Source organism: Canis lupus, chromosome 11 (genome assembly GCF_048164855.1).
Source record: "Canis lupus baileyi chromosome 11, mCanLup2.hap1, whole genome shotgun sequence".
Taxonomy (NCBI): domain Eukaryota; kingdom Metazoa; phylum Chordata; class Mammalia; order Carnivora; family Canidae; genus Canis; species Canis lupus.
This window is the reverse complement of record NC_132848.1, coordinates 48,845,374-48,866,743: the sequence shown is the minus strand read 5'-3', so window position 1 is coordinate 48,866,743 and position 21,370 is coordinate 48,845,374. Positions and strand designations below refer to the sequence as shown.

At 37.7% G+C, this 21,370-nt stretch overlaps 1 protein-coding gene across 8 annotated transcripts in view; it reads right to left on the bottom strand.

The window, feature by feature from the left end:
• The window catches only part of PLEKHH2 (pleckstrin homology, MyTH4 and FERM domain containing H2), a 110,157-nt gene extending 89,061 nt beyond the window's left edge, over positions 1 to 21,096 (bottom strand). For 7 of the 8 annotated variants that reach the window (XR_012003321.1, XR_012003322.1, XM_072768184.1 and 4 more), the window contains exons 1-2: positions 20,994 to 21,096; positions 13,323 to 13,451 (exon numbers count right to left, since the gene is read on the bottom strand). Coding sequence is in view for 6 of the 8 variants with exons in the window: in XM_072768184.1 (XP_072624285.1) it covers positions 13,323 to 13,445 (123 nt within the window). In the remaining 2 variants the exon portion in view is untranslated. Of the gene's footprint in view, positions 1 to 13,322; positions 13,452 to 20,073; positions 20,199 to 20,993 lie in introns of those variants that run through there. The other variant, XM_072768185.1, reaches the window with a different exon arrangement.
• Between the last annotated feature and the right edge of the window lie 274 nt (positions 21,097 to 21,370).

Genomic DNA, 21,370 nt, shown 5'->3' with positions numbered 1-21,370 from the left:
CCTTTTGGCCTTTGAACTTGCTTGGAACCTGTTGCCCCTTCTTTCTCTCCTACTTTTCCCTTTTGGAATGAAAGTGTCTATCCTATGTCTATCCACCATTGTATTCTAGAAACACATAATTTGTTTGATTTCACAGGTTCACAGCTGGTGGGGATTTCCTCAGAACGAATCATATTTTGAGTCTCACCCGTAACTGATTTAGATGAGACTATGCACTTTTTAGGTTTTTAGGGCTATTGGGATGGATGGAATGAATGTATGAGAGAAGGACATGTATCTGGGGGGGTAAGGATGGAATGCTATGGTCTGAATGTTTGTGTCCCCCCCACCAAATTCACATGTTGGAATCCTAACACCCACTGTGGTGGTGTTAGGAGGTCTCTGAGAGGTGATGAAGTCCTGAGGGGGGGCCCTCATCAATGGGATTAGTGTCCTTATCAAGGAGATCCCACAATGCTTCCTACCCCCTTCCATCATGTGAGGATACAATGAAAGGTCTGCAATTCAGAAGAGAGCCCTCACCTGACTTAGCCAGCACACTGATCTCAGATTTCCAGCCTCAAAAACTATGATAAACTTTTGTTGTTTATAAGCTGCATAGTCTATAGCATTTAGTTATAGCAGAACAAACTAAGGCAAGGACTATAAAAATATCTGGTCAGTTTTCTCTTTCTGGAGTTTGAAAATTTCTAGTAGTTAACAGAGCAGAAGCCTTTTCTCTTGGCCTCACTGTAACATATCCTAATACAGGTGTTTATATGTAGTAAGTATTCAATATGTTATAGATTATTGAATGCTATTATTCCTGTAAACCACTCTGCATATATGCAGGACATATGAAGGATAGTATTTTTACTGCTGCAAAATAACTTTTCTTCTGCTCATATGGCATTGACTCTCTCTCTCTCTCAAAATAAATAAATAAATCTTTTTAAAAAAAATGTAGCCCTTGAAATATTAATATAGAGAAAAGTGGAAAGAGCACTGATGTTGGAGGCAAGACAACTGAAATCCGAATCCAGATCCCACTACTTATGAGCTATATAATGATGGGTAAGTCATTTAACTTCTTTGAGTCTCCATTCCTCATTTGTAAAAGAGATTAACATTTATCTCACAGTATTTATGTGAAGATTGAGCAGGAGAGTGCCCAGCATTGTGTCTAATACTTAATGGGTGCTCAATGGATATTGATATAGCAGCATATTTCTACTATACACATATTTTAGTTTTATGAATAATTTTAAGTTAGCAAGGCTTAATATAGCAAGTCTAAAATAAGATAGATTCAAGAGATCCAGTTTCTAATTCTCACTCTACTATTCAACAGTTTGACATTGTACTTTAAAATTCTTATTTATAAAATAGGGAAAATATAACCTGCTCTACCTACCTTACAGGAAGTTGTGAGGATAAAAATAAGAAAACACGAAAGTGATGTGAAAAAGTTAATGGTATTTCATGGGATGCCTGGGTGGCTCAGCGGTTGAGCGTCTGCCTTCTGCTCAGGGCATGATCCCAGGATCCGGGATCAAGTCCCACATCAGGCTCCTTGGGGGAGCCTGCTTATGTCTGTGTCTCTCATAAATAAATAAAATCCTTTAAAAAAAAAAAAAAGAAATGAAAAAGCTATTGGTATTTCATTAATTAAAAATATATGGTATGATTGAAGTGTTAGAATTTTTTTTCAAGATTTTATTTATTTATTTGACAGAAAGAGAGAGAGAGCAGAAGCTGGGGGAGTGGAAGAGGGAGAAGGAGAAGAAGACTGTTCACTGAGCAGGGAGCTGGATATGGGGCTTGATCCCAGGACCCTGGGATCACGACGGGAGCTGAAGGTAAACACTTCAGCCACCCAGGTGCCCTGGCCTTTCTTTTTTAAAAAGAGTTAAGGATACCCACTTAATAGAAATTCAGTCTATAGCTTCCAAAGCATCGAGGTGGGGGAGGGGGGGAGCATGAAACAGGGAAGATAAAGAAAATTTCAACAACATAATGTGTAGAAACAGAATGCATTTATGATTTCAGATATACTTAAAGAGATTATCTCACTAGTCAGATAAAGTCGTAAATCTTGCTATATAGTATCTAAAAGGGCATACTTAAAAAATGATGCTAAAAGATTGAAATTATTCCAAGCAGGTATTACCTAAAAGCAATATCAAAATCAGACAAAAGAGACTTTAATGCCAAAGTTTCATTAGCAAAGAGTGTTGAAAATTATAAATGCGACAATTCTTCAGGACATGTAGCAATTCTGATCCTGAATGCACCTAACTTCAAAACATAAAACCCAGAATGTTTGATTCTTTTTGATATATCCTGAAAACACAAAATAAATTATTTTGTTTAGATAGTGATTTCCATGGAAACATCCCATTATGATATTATGATATGAAGATTTCCCCTTAAAAGACTAGACAAGTCCATTTACTTCACAATTTGATTTAACTTTTGTTTATATGTTTATCCATGTCATAAATGCACATAAAATGCCAACTGGTTCCATAAGATTTGTTAGTAAAAATTATCCTCTTTTAGCCAATTCTCTTAATATTCTACTTTGACGTTCTAAATAACATACTTCTTTTTTATGGAGTTCTTTAGTTTAGTGATTTCCTATGGAGAATTCCTATGGAGAATGAGGATTTAGTTCTTTGATCCCACCATCAACACAGATACATTCCCATTCTTCCAAAATGTTTCTATCTTACCTTTGGTTAATTCACTGTTCAGTATCAGTATTACTGTGACTATACGTATGATATTCAGAGATGAACCACGTAGTAAACCATGGTTACTTTTTCCCATGCTACATAACTTTTTCCTCTATAGTTAAATGTCTTGTTCTTTTACTTACCTATGAACTCATCAATAATTTAATTCCAAGTTAAATCATCTTCAAGATGTTCATTCATGCTCGATTTCCTACCAAATTCATATTTTTTTATCATTTATTCATGAAAGAGAGAGAGAGAGCGAGGCAGAGACACAGGCAGAGGGAGAAGCAGGCTCCATGCAGGAAGCCCAACATGGGACTTGATCCCAGGACTCCAGGATCAGGCCCTGGGCTGAAGGTGGTGCTAAACCGATGAGCCACCCGGGCTGCCCCCAAATTCATATTCTTGAAGGCACTCCCAGAGCTTCTGACCTGCACCCATCTGGACTGACCCACCTCTTGCCAGAACACAGCTGGAGAAAAGAGAAAGCCCTTTCCCCCACACTGGAGCTCCTGTTTCCGTATCCTATGCTTTCCTCTCTTGGTTTCCTTCTTCCTTTTAATGGAGCACGTCCTTCTGGAGACTCTTCAAGTCATATGGCAACTTGCATGTCTTAAAAATCTATTCTAATTCCTGATTGTTTGCATATAACCTGTTTGGGTTTGTTTTGTTTTTTTTTTTTCCTCTGAAAGCTTACAGAATCTGTTCTTTGGTCTATAGTAAGCTTTCATGATGACGTGCCTTTGGGTGAAACTATTGTTTTTGTTTTTATGGTAGGTACTTGGTAGACCTTTCAATCGAGAATCTTGTGTCATTCAATTCTGGGAAACTTTTGTGTCTTGTTTCATTGGCTTTGTCCACTTCAGACTTCCTACCATCCTAGTCTTGAACATGTTGGACTAATCTTTTTTCTCTACTTCCCAGGTATTTACCTTAAGTTTATATTCCAATCCTTCTATTAAGTTTACTATTTCTTCTATCATTTTAAAAAAAGATTTTATTTATTTGAGAGAGAGGAAATAGGGCAGAGAAAGAGGGAGAAGTAGACTCCCCACTGAGCAGGGACCATGAGATGGGGCTAAAATCCCAGGACCCTGGAATCATGACCTGAGCCGAAGGCAGATGCTTAATTGACTGAACCACTCAGGCACCCCTCTTCTACCATGTTTTTAACTTTCAAGAGTTCTTGTTCATTCTCTGAATATTCCTTATTTTAGGAAGGCAATATCTTTTCTCTCTGGGAATATTAAATGACAGGATTTTGCTTGTTCTGTTTTATTTCCTTTCCCCTGCATAAGCAATATTGTGTTTTGTTTTGTGTTTGTTCTCTATCATGTTAGAGGCTTTCCTCATATGTCTGGTCATTCATGAGCTGCCTACTTATGTTTGTTTGTTTGTTTGTTTTTAAAGATTTTATTTATTTATTCATGAGAGACACAGAGTGAGAGAGAGAGAGAGGCAGAGACACAGGCAGAGGGAGAAGCAGGCTCCATGCAGGGAGCCCGAAGTGGGACTCTATCCCGAGTCTCCAGGATCAGGCTCTGGGCTGAAGGTGGCGCTAAACCGCTGAGCCACCCGGGCTGCCCTGCCTACTTATGTTTAAGATTAAAGTATAAAAAGCTGCCTACATGCTTTTAGCACATATCTGGGGCTTGTTGACCATGAACTTTTAACATTAGGTGATCTGGCTGAGCTTTCTGTTGGGGAACCACTGATTGTCAGCATTATTTCCTCTTTCCTCCTGGGCTGGTAAGATTCCCCAGAGACTTTCAATCTTTATCCCCTAGGATAAATGTTTGGCTGCCAGCATTTTAGAAGCCATGTAAAAGAGGAAGGTTGGAAGTGGGGGGAGACAAGCTCACCATTAAATGTGCATATATTCATTTTTCCTCTTGTTTCTGATGAAGCAGAAACCATAGTCTAGAATAAGGACTGGAGGTTCTTGGGTTTCTCCTGCTAGCTAATTTCCTCACAGTATCCTATAAAAACCTGGAGCAGGAGTGAAGGGTGTGGGGTAAAAATAGTGGACATTAATGGAAAATATGTAGCCCTTAGAGTCAACTAACTCCCTGAAACCTTCTCACTTATCCCCATGTGCCAAATGTCCAGCAGCTAAGCATTTACTTCCTGTTGAAAATGGAAATGTTCTTCTCTTACAAAACTGAATAAATTGTTTGGAGGGCATCAGTCCAATAACTGTGGCATTTATGGGTTCATGGTGTAATAGGCAGTTCCCACCCACTCATCCTAAAACAAAGATTGACAGTTGTTGACCAGTAGTCAAAAAAATGTTTAGTTGTTCACTAACTACTTAGTGCTGGTCAACTTTTCAGATGTCCCATTCTTAGCTATGAATGGACCACTAAAAATAATCCGAAATTTGAGAAAAGTTTACAACCTAAAAAAAAAACAAAAACAAAACAACATAAAAGTGGGAAATCATCTCAGAGGAAAGAAAAATAATTTGGAGAATAGAAGAGAACTTAAAAAAAAATCCTAGTGTTTAGGAACCAGAAACTTTCCACTACATTATTTCTCAGCCACACCGTAAGACAGAAATTGTTATGCTTATCGTGAAGATTAGGAAGTTGCTGTTCAGAATGAGTATGCCTTATATAAGCTTATGCTCCGAGTCACTGACATGGCTGGGATTTGAGTCTTCATGCTAAAAATCAACTAAAAGACCACCGATTCTCTAGTGGTCTTTTAGTTGAACCGCAGCTGCTTTGGTATTTATAAACTCGACACAGCATATGGTTACACAGAACCATATGAAAATAAGTCCCCAATACATGAAACCACAAAATTCTTAGCTGGAAAGCTTTCGTCTATATTTCTATCCCATGTATGCTATCCTTTTAGCATAGGCATCTTTTATTGGTAACTTAAAGTGATAGTAACATTCATAGCAGGAACAATTTTAAGTTGCACGTTCTCATGGAACATATCACAGAATGAAGCACAGGGATAGAAGTATGACTAAGGCTAAATTTGGAATTTGAGATTCTAACATAATTCTACCACTAGATAGTAAATAAGCTAAGAGGTGTCCCCCCAGGTTCTGCATGTATGCTTTATTTACATAACAATGCTTGAGGCAGGGTAATTGAATACCACATAACAGAGATTCAATAAATGTTTGTTGAATAAATGAATTGATGCATCAAGGTTCCAACTCTTTCCAAAAAACTTATTTTTTTTTTAGATTTTATTTATTTATTCATGATAGTCACAGAGAGAGAGAGAGAGAGAGAGAGAGGCAGAGACACAGGCAGAGGGAGAAGCAGGCTCCATGCAGGGAGCCTGATGTGGGATTCGATCCCGGGTCTCCAGGATCGCGCCCTGGGCCAAAGGCAGGCGCCAAACCGCTGCACCACCCAGGGATCCCCCAAAAAACTTATTTAAAAGCAAGGATAGGGCGTCTGGGTGGCTCAGTGGGTTAAGTGTCTGCCTTTGGCTTAGGTCATGATCCCAGGGTCCTGGGATGGAGCCCCACATTGAGCTCCCTGCTCAGCTGGAAACCTACTTCTCTCTCTTCTTCTGCCTGCCTCTCCCCCTGCTTATGATCTCTCTCTCTCTCTCTGTCAAATAAATACATAAAATCTTTTTTAAAAAATTAAAAATAAAAATATTTTAAAATAAAAGGATAAACTCTGACAAAAGAAAATCACTACATTTTCACTATCTGTATTACAGATCCTAAACACTGAACGCGTCACATTGCGTAAAGTAAATATATGTAAAGTACATTCAACAAAGTTTAGAACACTCTAAAATGAGTTTAAACACAAGGGTAATCGGAAAGGCAATACTTTGATTTTGAGTGAATGTTTTTATAACCATTCAAGCTGTAAAATAACTTTGTGAAATACAAAAAAAAAAAAAAAGCAACGTAGGAAATATTCAAGTAAGTTTTTACTTTCACAACATCGACTAAAAAGTAAGCCTTGGGTCAAGTCCACAAGCAATCCATATCAAGTTTAAAAGAAACTTGAAATAATCTGCTGCCCTATATCAGACTTTGAACAAAAATAAGTATTTTTACAAATAGGCTACTTACACAATAACAAAATGAAGTAGCAAATTCTAAGCCTCGTGCTCTCATTTACTACCATAGAAGTGCCCTCTGTAGCCAGAGAACACAGCAGCAAGTGGAATAAGGCAATGTGCCACTGACCTTGGATCCTAACACTACCACATTTAATACTCACTGTCCTAAGCACCATATACAAATAAACTTGGCAGGGTTTTTTGTGCTGTATTATATATTTATTTTTTTACTTCAAGTTTTTGTTTAAATTCCAGTTAACATACAGTATAATATTGGTTTCAGGTGTAGAATTTAGTATTTCATCACTTACATGAAACACCCAGTGCTCATCACAAGTGCCCTCCTTTAATACCCATCACTCATCTAACCCATCCCCCACCCACTTCCCTCCATCAACCCTCAGTTTGTTTTCTATGGTTAAGAGTCTCTTATGGTTTGCTTCCTTCTCTTTTTTTCCATTTCCCCTATATTGATCTGCTTTGTTTCTTAAATTCCACATACGAGTGAAATCATATAGTATTTGTCTTTCTCTAATTTAGTTCACTTAGCATAATAGAGTCTAGCTCCATCCACATCATTGCAAATGGCAAAATTTCATTCTTTTTGATGGCTGAGTAATATTCCTACACAAATGTGTGTGTGTGTGTGTGTGTGTATACACACCTTATTTAACAAATTGGTCACATTAGCAGAATACTTTAAGACCTTTACACTCACTGATGTGGCCTGCAATTCCCCACCAACTATCTCTTCCTGATTTTTCCCAACATAACCCATGAAAAACTCTAATACCATTTTTATTTATTTTGTTATAATAAATAACATCTTCATCCAGTTGCCCAAAAACTGACATTTAAATTAACCTGCAAAATCTCATTGTCAGTATGTGTGTAATTCCCATTAGGTACTGAGAAATGAAGTAACAGAGTGACTAAGAGGATGTGTAATTTAAATAGGGTGGTCATAAAACATGAGAGACTCCTAACTCTGGGAAACGAACAAGGGGTAGTGGAAAGGGAGGTGGGCAGGGGGTTGGGGTGACTGGGTGATGGGCATTGAGGGGGGCACTTGGTGGGATGAGCACTGGGTGTTATGCTATATGTTGGCAAACTTAACTCCAATTTAAAAAAAAAACAGAAAGAAAAATAGGGTGGTCATGATGTTGTACTGGACCATTATATGAAGGCAAATACTATACTACCCAGGGGCTCCTCATTCCTATGAGAGAATCCTAGATCACCTGAGAGGAATCATATTCACAAAGGAAGGTCAAGTGGTAGGAAATCCCAGACAGTGATGCTGTATCAAGTAACAGCAGCATTAGTTTACATGGGCCATGCTGATGCCCAAAGGGAAATTTCTTCATATTTTCATCCTTTTTTTTTCTTGCTGAAAATCTAACCCATAGGAAACAGCATTCACTTCAACTTAAAAAGAAACTTTCCTCTTTCCCTCTGTGACTCAGAACACTAACTAGTAATATTGTAAAGTAGGAAAACTCCTTAAATCTCAGCTTCCCTGAAGAGTTTATATTTGGCATGCTAGAGATATTTCCAACACCATTCCTTAAATTCTTCTAAAGACCTCTCCCACTTATAGCAGTATTTGCCCAAGACTTCAATAAGGTCTTTTTCTTCACAAGCTTCAATATTCAAAGTTACTTGGAAATTGTGATGGAAAAAAAAAAAAAACCTGAGCAAAATAGTCCCATTTTAAAAAAAATCTCATTTATTCTCTTTTTCCATCTCCAGAAAACATCAAGTATATATAGTTGAAATCCATCTTTAATTATAAAAACACTGAGATCATCTCATATATTTTTCCTAAAAAAAATTGGGGAAAATGTCTCCTATTAATCGGTATTTACATTTGTTATCTCCTTGTACACTTAACCAGTGTGCCCCTTCAGAAAGACACAGGAAAATCATAATGAATTACTTCTATGTGCCATGCACTCTATTAGCTACATCACAAAAAGTATGAAAGATCTTAGGTTTAATGCCCATTCTGTTATATGTTAGCATACAATATTGGGCATACTACTCAAATATTCTCAATCTTAATGCCAACATCTTGATATTTGAGATAATAATGGTTCCCTTATAGGGTTACCGTGGGGTTTAAACAAGCTAATGGTTGTTGTAACAAAGGCTTAGGAACCATCATTGGCACCTAGTGTTCGCTGCCTATAGCCAGCGCCAATAAAACCGAACTAAGAACTAGAACTATTGAAGGAAAGAAAAGTTGGCCAAAATTCCTGGCTAAGAGCGGAAGAATCAAATTAGTATTCTCTCAAGAATCTTCAGACTTGGGCCTGCATCCATTTGGGGGGAAGGTCTAGAGAACTATTAAGGAGAAGCCTTGGGGCAGACTGGTCCTAACACAAAACCAAAGGTTATGGATGGGACCAGACTGGCCTCTGGAATGTAGCATTTGACTCAAGTTGGCATGCAGAAGCAATGTAACAGGGTTTTCTTTTTTTTTTTTTTTTTTTTTATTTATTTATGATAGTCACACAGAGAGAGAGAGAGAGAGAGAGGCAGAGACACAGGCAGAGGGAGACGCAGGCTCCATGCACCGGGAGCCTGACGTGGGATTCGATCCCGGGTCTCCAGGATCACGCCCTGGGCCAAAGGCAGGCGCCAAACCGCTGCGCCACCCAGGGATCCCGTAACAGGGTTTTCTTTAAAAATATGTAGTGCTATGTAAATTGTTTATTACTACATACATACACACACCCTAACACACACAGATACCTGCCCTTAAGCAGAGATGGATTTAAATGTTGCATGGCTGAGAAGAAGACAGAATAGAGTGGCTGAGTATACCAGAGAAAGCAAGGAATGTGTCAATAAAACTAGATTAGAGAAGCCATAGAAGGTGGTAACTAAGCATTCAGGCTCTCAACACAGAATGCTCAGTTTCAATTCTTGTTTCCATCACTCATCATTCAGCATAAACTCAGGAAGTTAAAGAACTTTTATGTGTCTAAGTCCTCTCCTGGATAAAAAAGAATAATACTAGTACCATCCTCATAGGGTTGTTATAAAAATTAAAAAGTTAAAATATATAAAGTACTTTATATTATATTATACAAATATATATTTATATACATATAATTTAAAACATATAAATAGATTTATATATGTTAATTACATATATATATATATATATATATATATATATATATATATATCACTAACAAGGTATATATAAAGAAGATTGCCTGGTACATAGTAAGCATCAGTTTCCCAATCTGTAAAATGAGAACAATAAAATGTCTTACTTCACAGTTTGTTATAAGAGTTAAATAAATTACATCTATAAAGTGCTCACCACATAACAAATCAATAAATATTTGGTATTTTTATTAGAACATGGGAGGGTACCAAAAATAATTTTAATCCAGGGAAAAATATTGCATAATGGAATATAACAGAAAATATCATGAAAAACATTATTCTCTTTTAGTGTTGAATATATTTACTGGGAAACCATGAGTAACTTGGCATACTCATCCACTTTCCACTGTGTAAAACACATCTGAGTAATTCCATCTCTTAGACCTGTCACAGGATCTAAGTTGCAGATAAAAAAAATACAGAAGATGAAGAAGGAGGAGGAAAGAAACCACAACTACAATAGCAACTTTGAAATAATATTCCTCTCAGTATTCATTCACCGACAAAGAAAAAAACAAAACCTAATAACATATACTCACAAGCAAAAAGCTTATTTACAAATGTACTTACAGAGAAAATGACACTTTTAAATTTTGAAAAGTAGGCACTCCTATGGAAATTTGTGGAAATAGGCCTTCTAAAGAACAAATATTGCCATAAAATTTAGAACTTAAAGGTCAATTCACTGAAACCAAAATAAGCATAATTCCTGTTCAGTCCACAAAGAAACCCAGAGAGTATAGAAGTCAAGGGAACCAAGAAAATTTTAAGGAGGCTGTGGCCAACAGTGTGCTAACTGCTAAAAGGCTAAGGCCTGGTAAGTGTCCATGAGGTATAGCAGCAAGCATATAATTGGTGATCTTAATAAAATCATTGCATGGAGTGGTTGGGATTGTAGAAAATACTAAATGAATCAATACAATCTGAGAAATTATTTTTATAGAGAGAGGAACAAGAGACTAAGCAATAGTCACTGAGTTAGAATAAGCTTCTTTAACTTGGGAGATATTCAAACTGGGATTTTTTTTCAGATTAAAACTTTATTCTAATTAATATCGATAAGTAAAGCCAATTGATACTAGGGATTTATTCCACAAAGTTTATTACTGGGTCATTCTTTGACCCAAAAGTAGTGGAGTAATTTTAATCTTTCCACCTAAAAGATGTTAAAGCACAAAAATTTTAAATGATATATATGAAAGTTTAAACTGAATGATGGTTTCTTGGATTTATTAGAATACTTCTGTGCTAAGAGATTCTCAGCTAGCAGGGCCTCTGGCTGGCTCAGTGGGCTTGCAACTCATGATCTCAGGGTTGTGAGTTTGAGCCTCATATTGGTTGTAGAGTCTACTTAAAAATAAAATCTTAAAAAAGAGAGATTCTCAGCTATCAATGGAAGACTTAAGATCCTTTTTTAAGATGTGATGTGTGTAAAAATCTCCAGCCCAACGGATTATGCAGACAAGTGTTTGAGAAACCACCTGTAAATTCTTCTGACCAGTTATGAATGACAATACAATATCTATTCATCCAGACAGCAGTATCCAATAGAAACATAACGGGAGTCATTCTGTCAGAATGGCTAAAACCCAAACCATAAGAAACAAGTGTTGGCGAGGAAGGGAAAAAAAAGGAATCTTTGTGCACTGCTGCTGGAAATGTAACTGGTGCAGCCACTGTGGAAAACAGTATGGAAACTTCCTCAAAAAATTAAAAATAGAACGAACTATCCTATGATCCTGTAATTGCACTACTGAGTATTTACCCAAAGAATATGAAAACACTAATTTGAAGAGATATATGCACCCCTATGTTTACTGCAGCATTATTTACAATAGCCAAACTATGGAAGCAGCTGAAGTGTCCATCAATAGATGAATGTATAAAAATGTGAATATTTTCACATATTCACATTTCATTATTAAATATGTGGAATATTATTCAGTAAAATAATATAAAATAAAATAATATTATTTTTATTCTATAAAAAAGAATGAAATCTTGCCATTTGCAACAATGTGGATGGATCTAGAAAGTATAATGTTAAGTGAAAAATGCCAGTCAGAGAAAAACAAATGCTATATGATTTCACTCATATGTGGAATTTAAGAAACAAAATAAATAAAGAAAAAAAAAGAGACTCTTAACTATAGAGAACAAATAGTAGTACCAGAGGGGAAGTGGATGGAGGGGATTGGTGAAATAGGTGGAGGGGATTAGGAGTGCACTCGTCTTGATGAGCACTGGGTAACATGTGGAACTAATGGATCACTATATTGTACACCTGAAAAATATAGCACTTATACTAACTACCCTGAATTTAAATTTTTAAGGAATGTTTTAAATAAATGATTCTTAAAAAAAGAAATATGTGAGTTACATATGTAATTTAAAATTTTCTAGTAACCATATTTTTAAAAAAAGAAATAGATGTAATTAATTTTAGTATTTTCTATTTAATCTAACATCTAAAATGTTATTTCAGCATGCAATCAATATGAAAATTATTGCTAAGATATTTTTTTCATACTAAGCTTTGAAATTGAGCTGTATTTTACATTTGCAACACACCCCAATTTGTACTAGCCTCATTTCAAGTGCTTAATAGTCACTTGTGGCTAGTGGTTGCCCTATTGAATAGTACAGGTCTAGAATCCAGGTTCCCTGCAAATAAGAGTATGGGTTTTCTTGTTCACAGATGTAATTGCAGCATTAAGAAGAGTGTCTGGCACAAAATGAGCCCTCAGTGACTATTTGTTGAATGAATGAATAAATGAATGAATTAATCCATGGGTTTTATTCACATATATAAAAAAATTCCTATGACATAAATGAAATTTTAATTACATTACTAGAACTATTAAGAGAAGCATATAATTATATTAAACTCAATTCTAGCCTAGATCATAGTTTAGTGATATATAGTTAGTCAATACATCCTAATAGATGCATACTTTCAAATACAATATAAACATGTTTTACTATCAATAGTGAATATTCTTCTATAATCACTTTAAACATGATTTTCATAAACATTTAGTAAATTAAAATGCTGTCACATGCCTCTAGTAAAAGTCAAGTAAATTATAGCTTTTCTCTCTAGAATGAATGAACTCCACATTCATCAAATACATACAATTCTTACATATTACACTAGTATTAGCAAAGAAATGCTTTTTGGCTTAATGTCCAATTCACTCTAACACTGGCAAAAGAATATGCTAAAAATAGCTTCAAAGCCATAACAAAAAGTTAAATTATGTTGTTTTAAAAATGTTTACCCCTAAAAGTACTGAGATTTCTTAATATAAATGAAATATGCCCCAAATAGTTGATGTTTAATAACAAAAGTTGGAGAGAAAAGCTTACCTTCTCTGCTAAGAGCTCTCTTATCTTGCTTGCTTGAACTCTAAATTTCATGAGCTGGGACTCCAGAGCTACACATCGTTCTTTCCAATCTACTGGTCCTTCTGTCTCAGAAAGCTCTGCCATATTTATCTAGAAATGAAAGCATTCAAATAGCATAATACCCATTAGCATTCAGGATAATGCATTACATAATCCCATGTACACATTATAGTTACCATCTAATGAAATTCACATACAAATTTTATAAATTCTCTGATGAATTTCAGAACTGGCTCTATAGTTCATGGAAAAAACTTAGGGGGAGCCAGGAGGCCAGGACTGGAGGCCCAATGTGTTTATTATTCAACTTTTCTATATAACATATCCTTCCCATATCTCAGTGGGAAGGACACCGGTAATAACAAACCATTGTTCCTCCTGAGTATGTTGTGAGGAACAAATTAAATAATGCTATTTTTATTTTATTTTTTAAAGATTTATTTATTTATTCATGAAAGACAGAGAGGCAGAGACACAGGCAGAGGGAGAAGCAGGCTCCGTGCAGGGAGCCTGAGGTGGGACTCGATCCCGGGACTCCAGGATCACACCCTGGGCTGAAGGCAGGCGCTAAACTGCTGAGCCACACACAGATCCCCCAATAATGCTATTTTTAACAGCACTTTGGACAATACAATAGCACCACCCAAACATAGGCTACTGATATTTATTTTAGCTCTGTCCAACAGATATAGCATTTTTTAAATCTTTTAGCTCACAATTTTACTACAGTCCTAAACTTACAGAATTATCTCAATTTGATTCAATTGGTAGCATGATAGAATAACCTAAGAAACTTCACTACTAGCACTACAATAAGTTAGATTTACATTACAATTATTGCTTTCATCATCTTAAATTTATCTAAGTTCAAGGTCTCTTTCAAGCCAAAAATCATTTGGCATATTTAACTAGGCAAAGTATTATGACCTTGGACACATTTGTATAATTTTTTGGTGCAAAAAAAGATTTAAATATGAAATTTGGAATCACCTACATTAAGTAAATATGGAATCAGTGTTCCCTATGAAATTAACATTTTCTTTTGGACAAGATAAATCTCAAGGAAAAGCACCATAAACAAGAGGGAAGCCTGGAGGCAGGGTAACTGGTTTTAAAATTCTAAAGTGAAAAAAAAAACTATTAATTCATTGTTCCTGGTTCTGGGATTCATAAATGTTATTTTAAACGTTAATGTTCTCCAAATAAATAAATAAATGTTAATGTTTCATCAGGCCATTTGAATAAGCAGCTTGATGATATATTTCTAAATTGTCCTCGCTTTGAACAGATAAAACTTGCACTAGGAAAAAAAAAAAAAACTTGCACTAGGAATGGATTTCCAGAAGGAGCCAAGCCCTGGTCTCAGCATATACTTGACAGCAAAACTCTCAGAACTTCAGAATAGATCTGCCGTTGAATGTATTACTCTTATTTTCCAAAAATATGTGTCCCTCACATATTAGCAAAGTTGATTTTCTCAATATTTAGTGTAATATAACCCTTCCTAAACCTATAGTTTTTTAAAACTTTGTGTTGTTAAAGACCCACAAAAGATTATTTTCCTAGTATAAATATTGTTTTGTGCTTAAACCAATTTTCACATTAATACTGACATTATCATTCAATAATTTAGAAATAAATAAAAGTTGAGTTATTCTACAGAGGCTACAGCTTTTTAAAGATTTATTTATTTATGATAGACGAGAGAGAGAGAGAGAGAGAGAGAGGCAGAGACACCGGCAGAGGGAGAAGCAGGCTCCATGCCCGGAGCCCGACACGGGACTCGATCCCGAGACTCCAGGACCGCGCCCTGGGCCAAAGGCAGGCGCCAAACTGCTGAGCCACCCAGGGATCCCCGAGGCTACAGCTCTATTTTTTTTTAATTTTTTTAAAAATTTATTTATGATAGTCACAGAGAGAGAGAGAGAGAGAGAGGCAGAGACACAGGCAGAGGGAGAAGCAGGCTCCATGCACCGGGAGCCCGACGTGGGATTCGATCCCGGGTCTCCAGGATCGTGCCCTGGGCCAAAGGCAGGCGCTAAACCGCTGCGCCACCCAGGGATCCCCGGCTACAGCTTTATTAAGAGCATCCTGACCATCTCAAAGCCTCCAAATGCTCCTAAATTCTAGTCATAATTTTAGGGATATTTAAAAGTGTAAAACTGGAAATCATTCTCTTTTCATATCTTTGTTTTTATAGAAGGCTCACACCATTGTTTTTCTGAGTCTTTTCTAAGGATATCAACCTTATCAATGACCTTTATCATTACCCAATTATCATTTACTATCAATGATTTAGGAGTAGATAATGCACAAACTTTGTCAGTCACAAACTTTTTCTCACTTCTGCTACTTCATTTCTTTCCTCCTTAGCTTTAGAGTGGACACAGAAAGAAAATATGGATGAAATATTATAAAATAAAAAGCGATCCTGAAAGAGATGTCATTAAGTACTGAATCATTTGTATCTTTGCACAGAAATGTACATTGTTAAACAAGAGGAGTTTAATTCACATTGGTGAATTTTTGCTCTCCATTTAAAATAACTTGTATATGTCCTCCTGTAAAATTTCTAGTTTAAAAAACAACATAAAGGCAGATTTTTTTCAACAAATGAAAATCAATACAGTGAACCATACTAGTATAGTAATAGACCAAAAACCACATAATCATTTCAATCAATGCAGAAAAAAACATTTGACAAAATTCAACACCCTTTCATGATAAAAACATTCAATAAGCTAGTAATAGAAGGGAACTTCTTCAGCCTAATAAAAAGCACCTACAAAAAGCCCTCAGCTATCATCACACTTAATGATAAATAACTGGTCAAAGACCAGGAATAAGACAAAGATGTCTTGCTTTTGCCACTTTTATTCAACCACATACTAAAAGTTCTAGCCAGGGACAGAAAATAAAAGAAAAAGAATCCAGTTTGAAAACTAAATCTACCTCTGGGCCTGGCAGGCATATAATAGATACTCAAATTTTTAAAAAAGGAATAAATAAAGAAAACAAAAACAAAAAGAAAAAAACTAAATTATCTCTCTTTTCAGATGTCATGATCTTATACATAGAAAGTTCTAAGGGAAAAAAAAAAAAAAAAGAAAGCTCTAAGGAATTCACAAACAAGCTATTAGAACTACCTGAGTTCAGCAAGGTTTTAGGAAGCCAGATCAGAATACAATGAATTGTATCAATTGTTTTACTATGCATTATCAAGAAAAAAAATTTTTAAATGGGGACCCCGGGTGGCTCAGTGGTTGAGCCTCTGCCTTTGGCTCAGGTTGTAATCCCAGGGTCCTGGGATCGAGTCTGTATCAGGCTCACCACAGGGAGCCTGCTTCTCTTCTGCCTATGTCTCTGCATCTCTCTCTGCATCTCTCATGAATACATAAATAAAATCTTTTAAAAATATATCCAAAAATGAAATCAGAATATATTCCACATACAATAGCATCAAAAATAATTAAATATTTAGGAATAAATTTAACAAAAGAAGTGTAGACTTGTGCTCTGAAAACTACAAAACATCATTGAAAGAAAAATTTTTTAAAGATTTTATTTATTGTTCATGAGAGATAGAGAGAGAGGCAGAGACATAGGCAGAGGGAGAGGCAGGCTCCATGCAGGGAGTCCGATGCGGAACTAGATCTCAGGACTCCAGGATCAGGCCCTGAGCCAAAGGCAGATGCTCAACTGCTGAGCCACCCAGGCATACCTCATTGAAAGGAATTAAAGAAAACTTAAATAGGGGATCCCTGGGTGGCTCAGCGGTTTAGCCCCTGCCTTCGGCCCAGGGTATGATCCTGGAGTCCCAGGATCGAGTCCCAAATCAGGCTCCCTGCATGGAGCCTGCTTCTCCCTCCGCCTGTGTCTCTGCCTCTCGCTCTGTGTCTCTCATGAGTAAATAAATCTTAAAAAAAAAAAAAAGACCTAAATAAATGAAAGACATCCAAGTTCATGGATTGGAACACTTAATATTATGAAGATGCCAATACTTGCAAATGGACACACACAATCAATTTAATCCCTCTCAAAATTCCAACTGCAGTTTTTGGTAAAAATTGGCAAGCTGATCGTAAATTCAGATAGAAATTCAAGGGATCCAAAATAGTGAAAACAATCTTGAGACTCATATGTCCCAATTTCAAAAATTGCTACGAAGCTACATTAGTCAAAACTGTATGGATTGCCATAAAGATAGACATATGATCAATGGAATAAAATCAAGAGTCCAATTCACATTTATGATGAATTGATTTTTGACAAGGATGCCACAACCATTCGATGGGGAAAGAATAGTTTTTCAACAATGGTGCTAGGCAACTGGATAATATCCACATGCTAAAGAATGAATTTGGACCCCTGTATCACAACATGTACAAAAACTAACTCAAAATGGATCAAAGACCTAAATGTAAGAGCCAAAGCTCTAAAATTCTTAGAACAAAAAATGGGTGTACATCTTTGTGACCTTAGATTAGGCAACAGTTTCTTAGATCTGATATTCAAAGCTTAAGTAATAAAAAATAGATAAATTGAACTTAATCAAAATTCAAAACTTTTGTTTCAAAAGATACCATCAAGAAAATGGAAAGATAACCCAAAGAAGGGAGAAAAATATTTGTAAATCATAAATTTAAGAGACTTTTATCCAGAATATATAAAGAACTCTTACAACTCAACAATTAAAAACAAAATAATTACAAAATAGGCAAATGATCTAAATAGACATTTCTCTAAGGAAGATATACAAATGCCGGATAAGCACATGAAAAGATGCTCAACATCATTAGCTGTAAGGGAAAAGGCAAATTAAAATCATGACAATTATTGCACACCAAATAGGATAGTTATAATAATAACGACATGTAATAACAAGTGTGGGTGAGGATGTGGAGAAATTGGAACCCTCAAAATTTGCTATTGGGAATGTAAAAATGGTATAGCTGCTTTAGAAAAACAGTTTAACAGTTCCTCAAAAGTTTTAACATAAAGTTACCATATGACCCAGCAATTCCAATGCTACTATTATAAGAGAATTGAATGCATAAGTCTACACCAAAACTTGTACATAAATGTTCATAACAGCACTATTCAAATAGCCAAAAAGTGGAAACAATCCATGTGTCCATCATCAGATGAATGGATAAACAAACTGTGGTATATGTGTATGTTGGAATATTATTCAGCCACAAAAAAGAATAAAGTACTAATACTTGCTATGACAACTATCCTAGCTGCCAAGCAAAAGAAGCCTGACATAAAAAGGCCATATATTGTATTATTCCATTTACATGAAATAGGTAAATCCAAAGAGACAGAAAGTAAGTTAATCGTTGCCAAAGACTGTGAAGAGAGGGCAATGGTGATCAATGGCTAATGAGTATAGGATTTTTTTTTGGAGTGATTAAAATTATTCCAGAATTAGATGGTGCTGATGATCACATAACCTTGTGAATATACTGAAAGCCACTGATCTGTACCCTTGAAAAGGGTAATTTTATACCTCAATCTAAAAAAGAGCATTTATTTATAAATGAGTAAAGAAAAAGTAACAGTTGTATAGAGTTGTGGAATCACTATGTTGTATTCCTGAAACTAATGTAAGTGTGTCAACTATACTCAAATAAAAATATAAATTTTTAAAAAAGCAATGCAGATACAAATATTCTCATCATACATTTATTCACACAATTGTTCCCCATACATCTGTCATCTTTTAAAACTTGTTTGTGATATACACAAAGAAAAAATTTCATTTAAATATGTGGTAAAGTGTAACAATCATTTTCATCATGGACTCTGGGCTTTGTTTTATATTTTGAAAGATCTTCCCCACTCCACCCATTACATGGATGTATATAGTATGTCAACATTTACAAATTTAATGATCCATTGTTGCTTGTTATCCTTGCCAAGAATTCCACCATTAACTCCAATGATTTAGAGGTAAATGTTAACCTCAAATATGGCAAGTCTATACATATATCTTACCAAGACTCCTTAGCTATGAAAATGACACAATAAATAAACTCTAAGTTAAACATACCTATTCATATATTTAGTTATGCTCATTATATATTTTACAACGAAGTAGCAAAACCTTAAGCCTATTATTAAATAGGCATCTAATGTCTGCATTCTCTATTAATAGTGCCATAATTTTTAAAAACTCAAAACTACAGATTGGTTGGCTAATGTCCACCCAGAGGTCTAGACACCTGATTTCCTCATTTCGTTCCATAATTTCAGTTAGCATAAAGTAACTGTTGTGTTAATACACCATCTTGAGCAAAGACTGTAACTTTGAACAACGTCCACTATCCTTTTCCATTACCATCGATTTTACAGAACATAACTGTATAGCTTTGGGAATTATAACCATTTGCTAAACAAATATTCTTTCTAGATTTTTAATTTGAAAGCAATCTATCTTCACTGCAGTGGACGGGGTGGGTGTGTGTGTGTGTGTGTGTGTGTGTGTGTGTGTGTGTAAGTCTTGGTTGTCCAAATACCCACCCCCAATGACTTTGGGGAATATTTACTGCCACAAAATAAACTGTTTACAATTATGGAGTGAATGCTCCTTTCTCCGAATCTCTGACTTCCTGTTTCTCTTCCAAATCCCAAAAGAGAAAGAAAACGAAAAGAAAGAATTCGTCTCTATTTAGGCTTATCCTGACCAAGCGCAGGGTTAGCCACTCACATTCTTTAATTTTCTCCTCTTAAGGAACGGCTTCACTTGGCCAGGTAAGCGTGCGTTTGTTTTCTAAAGCAGAAAGGATCCCTTTCTTGACCACACTGAGGCATGCCTTGTGGAAGACGCCTCCTGACCGCCAACCACCCCACTGGGCTAAGCCTGCCCTTGGGTGGCACTGGCCGGGGCAGCAGCCGTGCCCTGGACTGCAAGCTCGCAGGGACACGGGGCTGTGCGGTCGAGCCTGCGACAGGCATTTTCACAAAGAAAGCAGCGACCTGCAGGTAGCACCAAAGCTTTTACGCGTAAATCGTTCAACTTGCTCTTTCCACGGAGTTCCGCACATCAAAAATCAGGCTCAGAGATCCCGTCTTTTACATAAAGGTGGGCTAGTAACTTCAGGGCCAGCGCAGTTTCACGGGTAGGTCACCTAAGGGCACTTTGACATTCCGGCCACTGGAGAGGCAGAAAATGGGTGTTTGGGGCTGTGAGAAGTTTCACCCCGAGATCACAGCGCGGCTCCCAGGAAGCCGAGGCCGAGCCGCAGCATCCCCGGCCGCGGGGCCGCCGGCTGCACCCCCGGGGCCGCCCGCGCCGCGCCGCACACCGGGCCCCGCGTTTTCAAACAAAATGTCACCGGAGGGCAGGGGGCGAGGAGCCGCCGGCCACCGCGCCGGGCCACTGCCTCCAGCCGAGACCCCAGTGCCGGGGGCGGCGAGCGGGCGACACCGCGGGCTGGCGCGGCGGGGGGGGGGGGGGGGGGCGCGGGTCCCGCTCGGTCCAGCGCCCGCGCGCCCCACGGTCCAGGTCCCCGCCCGCCCGCTCTGCCCGCTGCCCCCAACCTCGGCCCGCCGAGCCCCCGGGACGGCGCGCTCCCGAGGGGGCGGGGATCCCGGCATCCGAGCTCCGGGCCCGCTCCGCCTGCCTACCTCCGCTGCGGGCCGCCGGCTGCAGCGCCCGAGGTCCTGGCCGCGCCTGGCGCGGGGCTCCCGGGGCTCTCCGCGGGCGCCCGCCTAGCTGCGAGCCCGGAGCGGGCGGGGGCAGGGCACCGCCTTCCCCTCGGACTGGCGGTCGCAGTAGCCAATCGGAAGCGCAGCCGGCCGTCTGACGTCACCCGTGGGTGTGGCTATGACTTTGACTCCTCCCAGGCCCTGCCTCCGGAGCGGGCTCTGTCCCGGACTGCCTGCCCCTAGCCTTCGCCATACCTAGAGCTCAGAGGTGGTCTTAGCGTTCACCTTCTTTCCGTTCTCTGCCTCGGCTCAACACCCACCCGCTTCGTCTCCCAGCCTGAAGTCCCTCCTCTTGC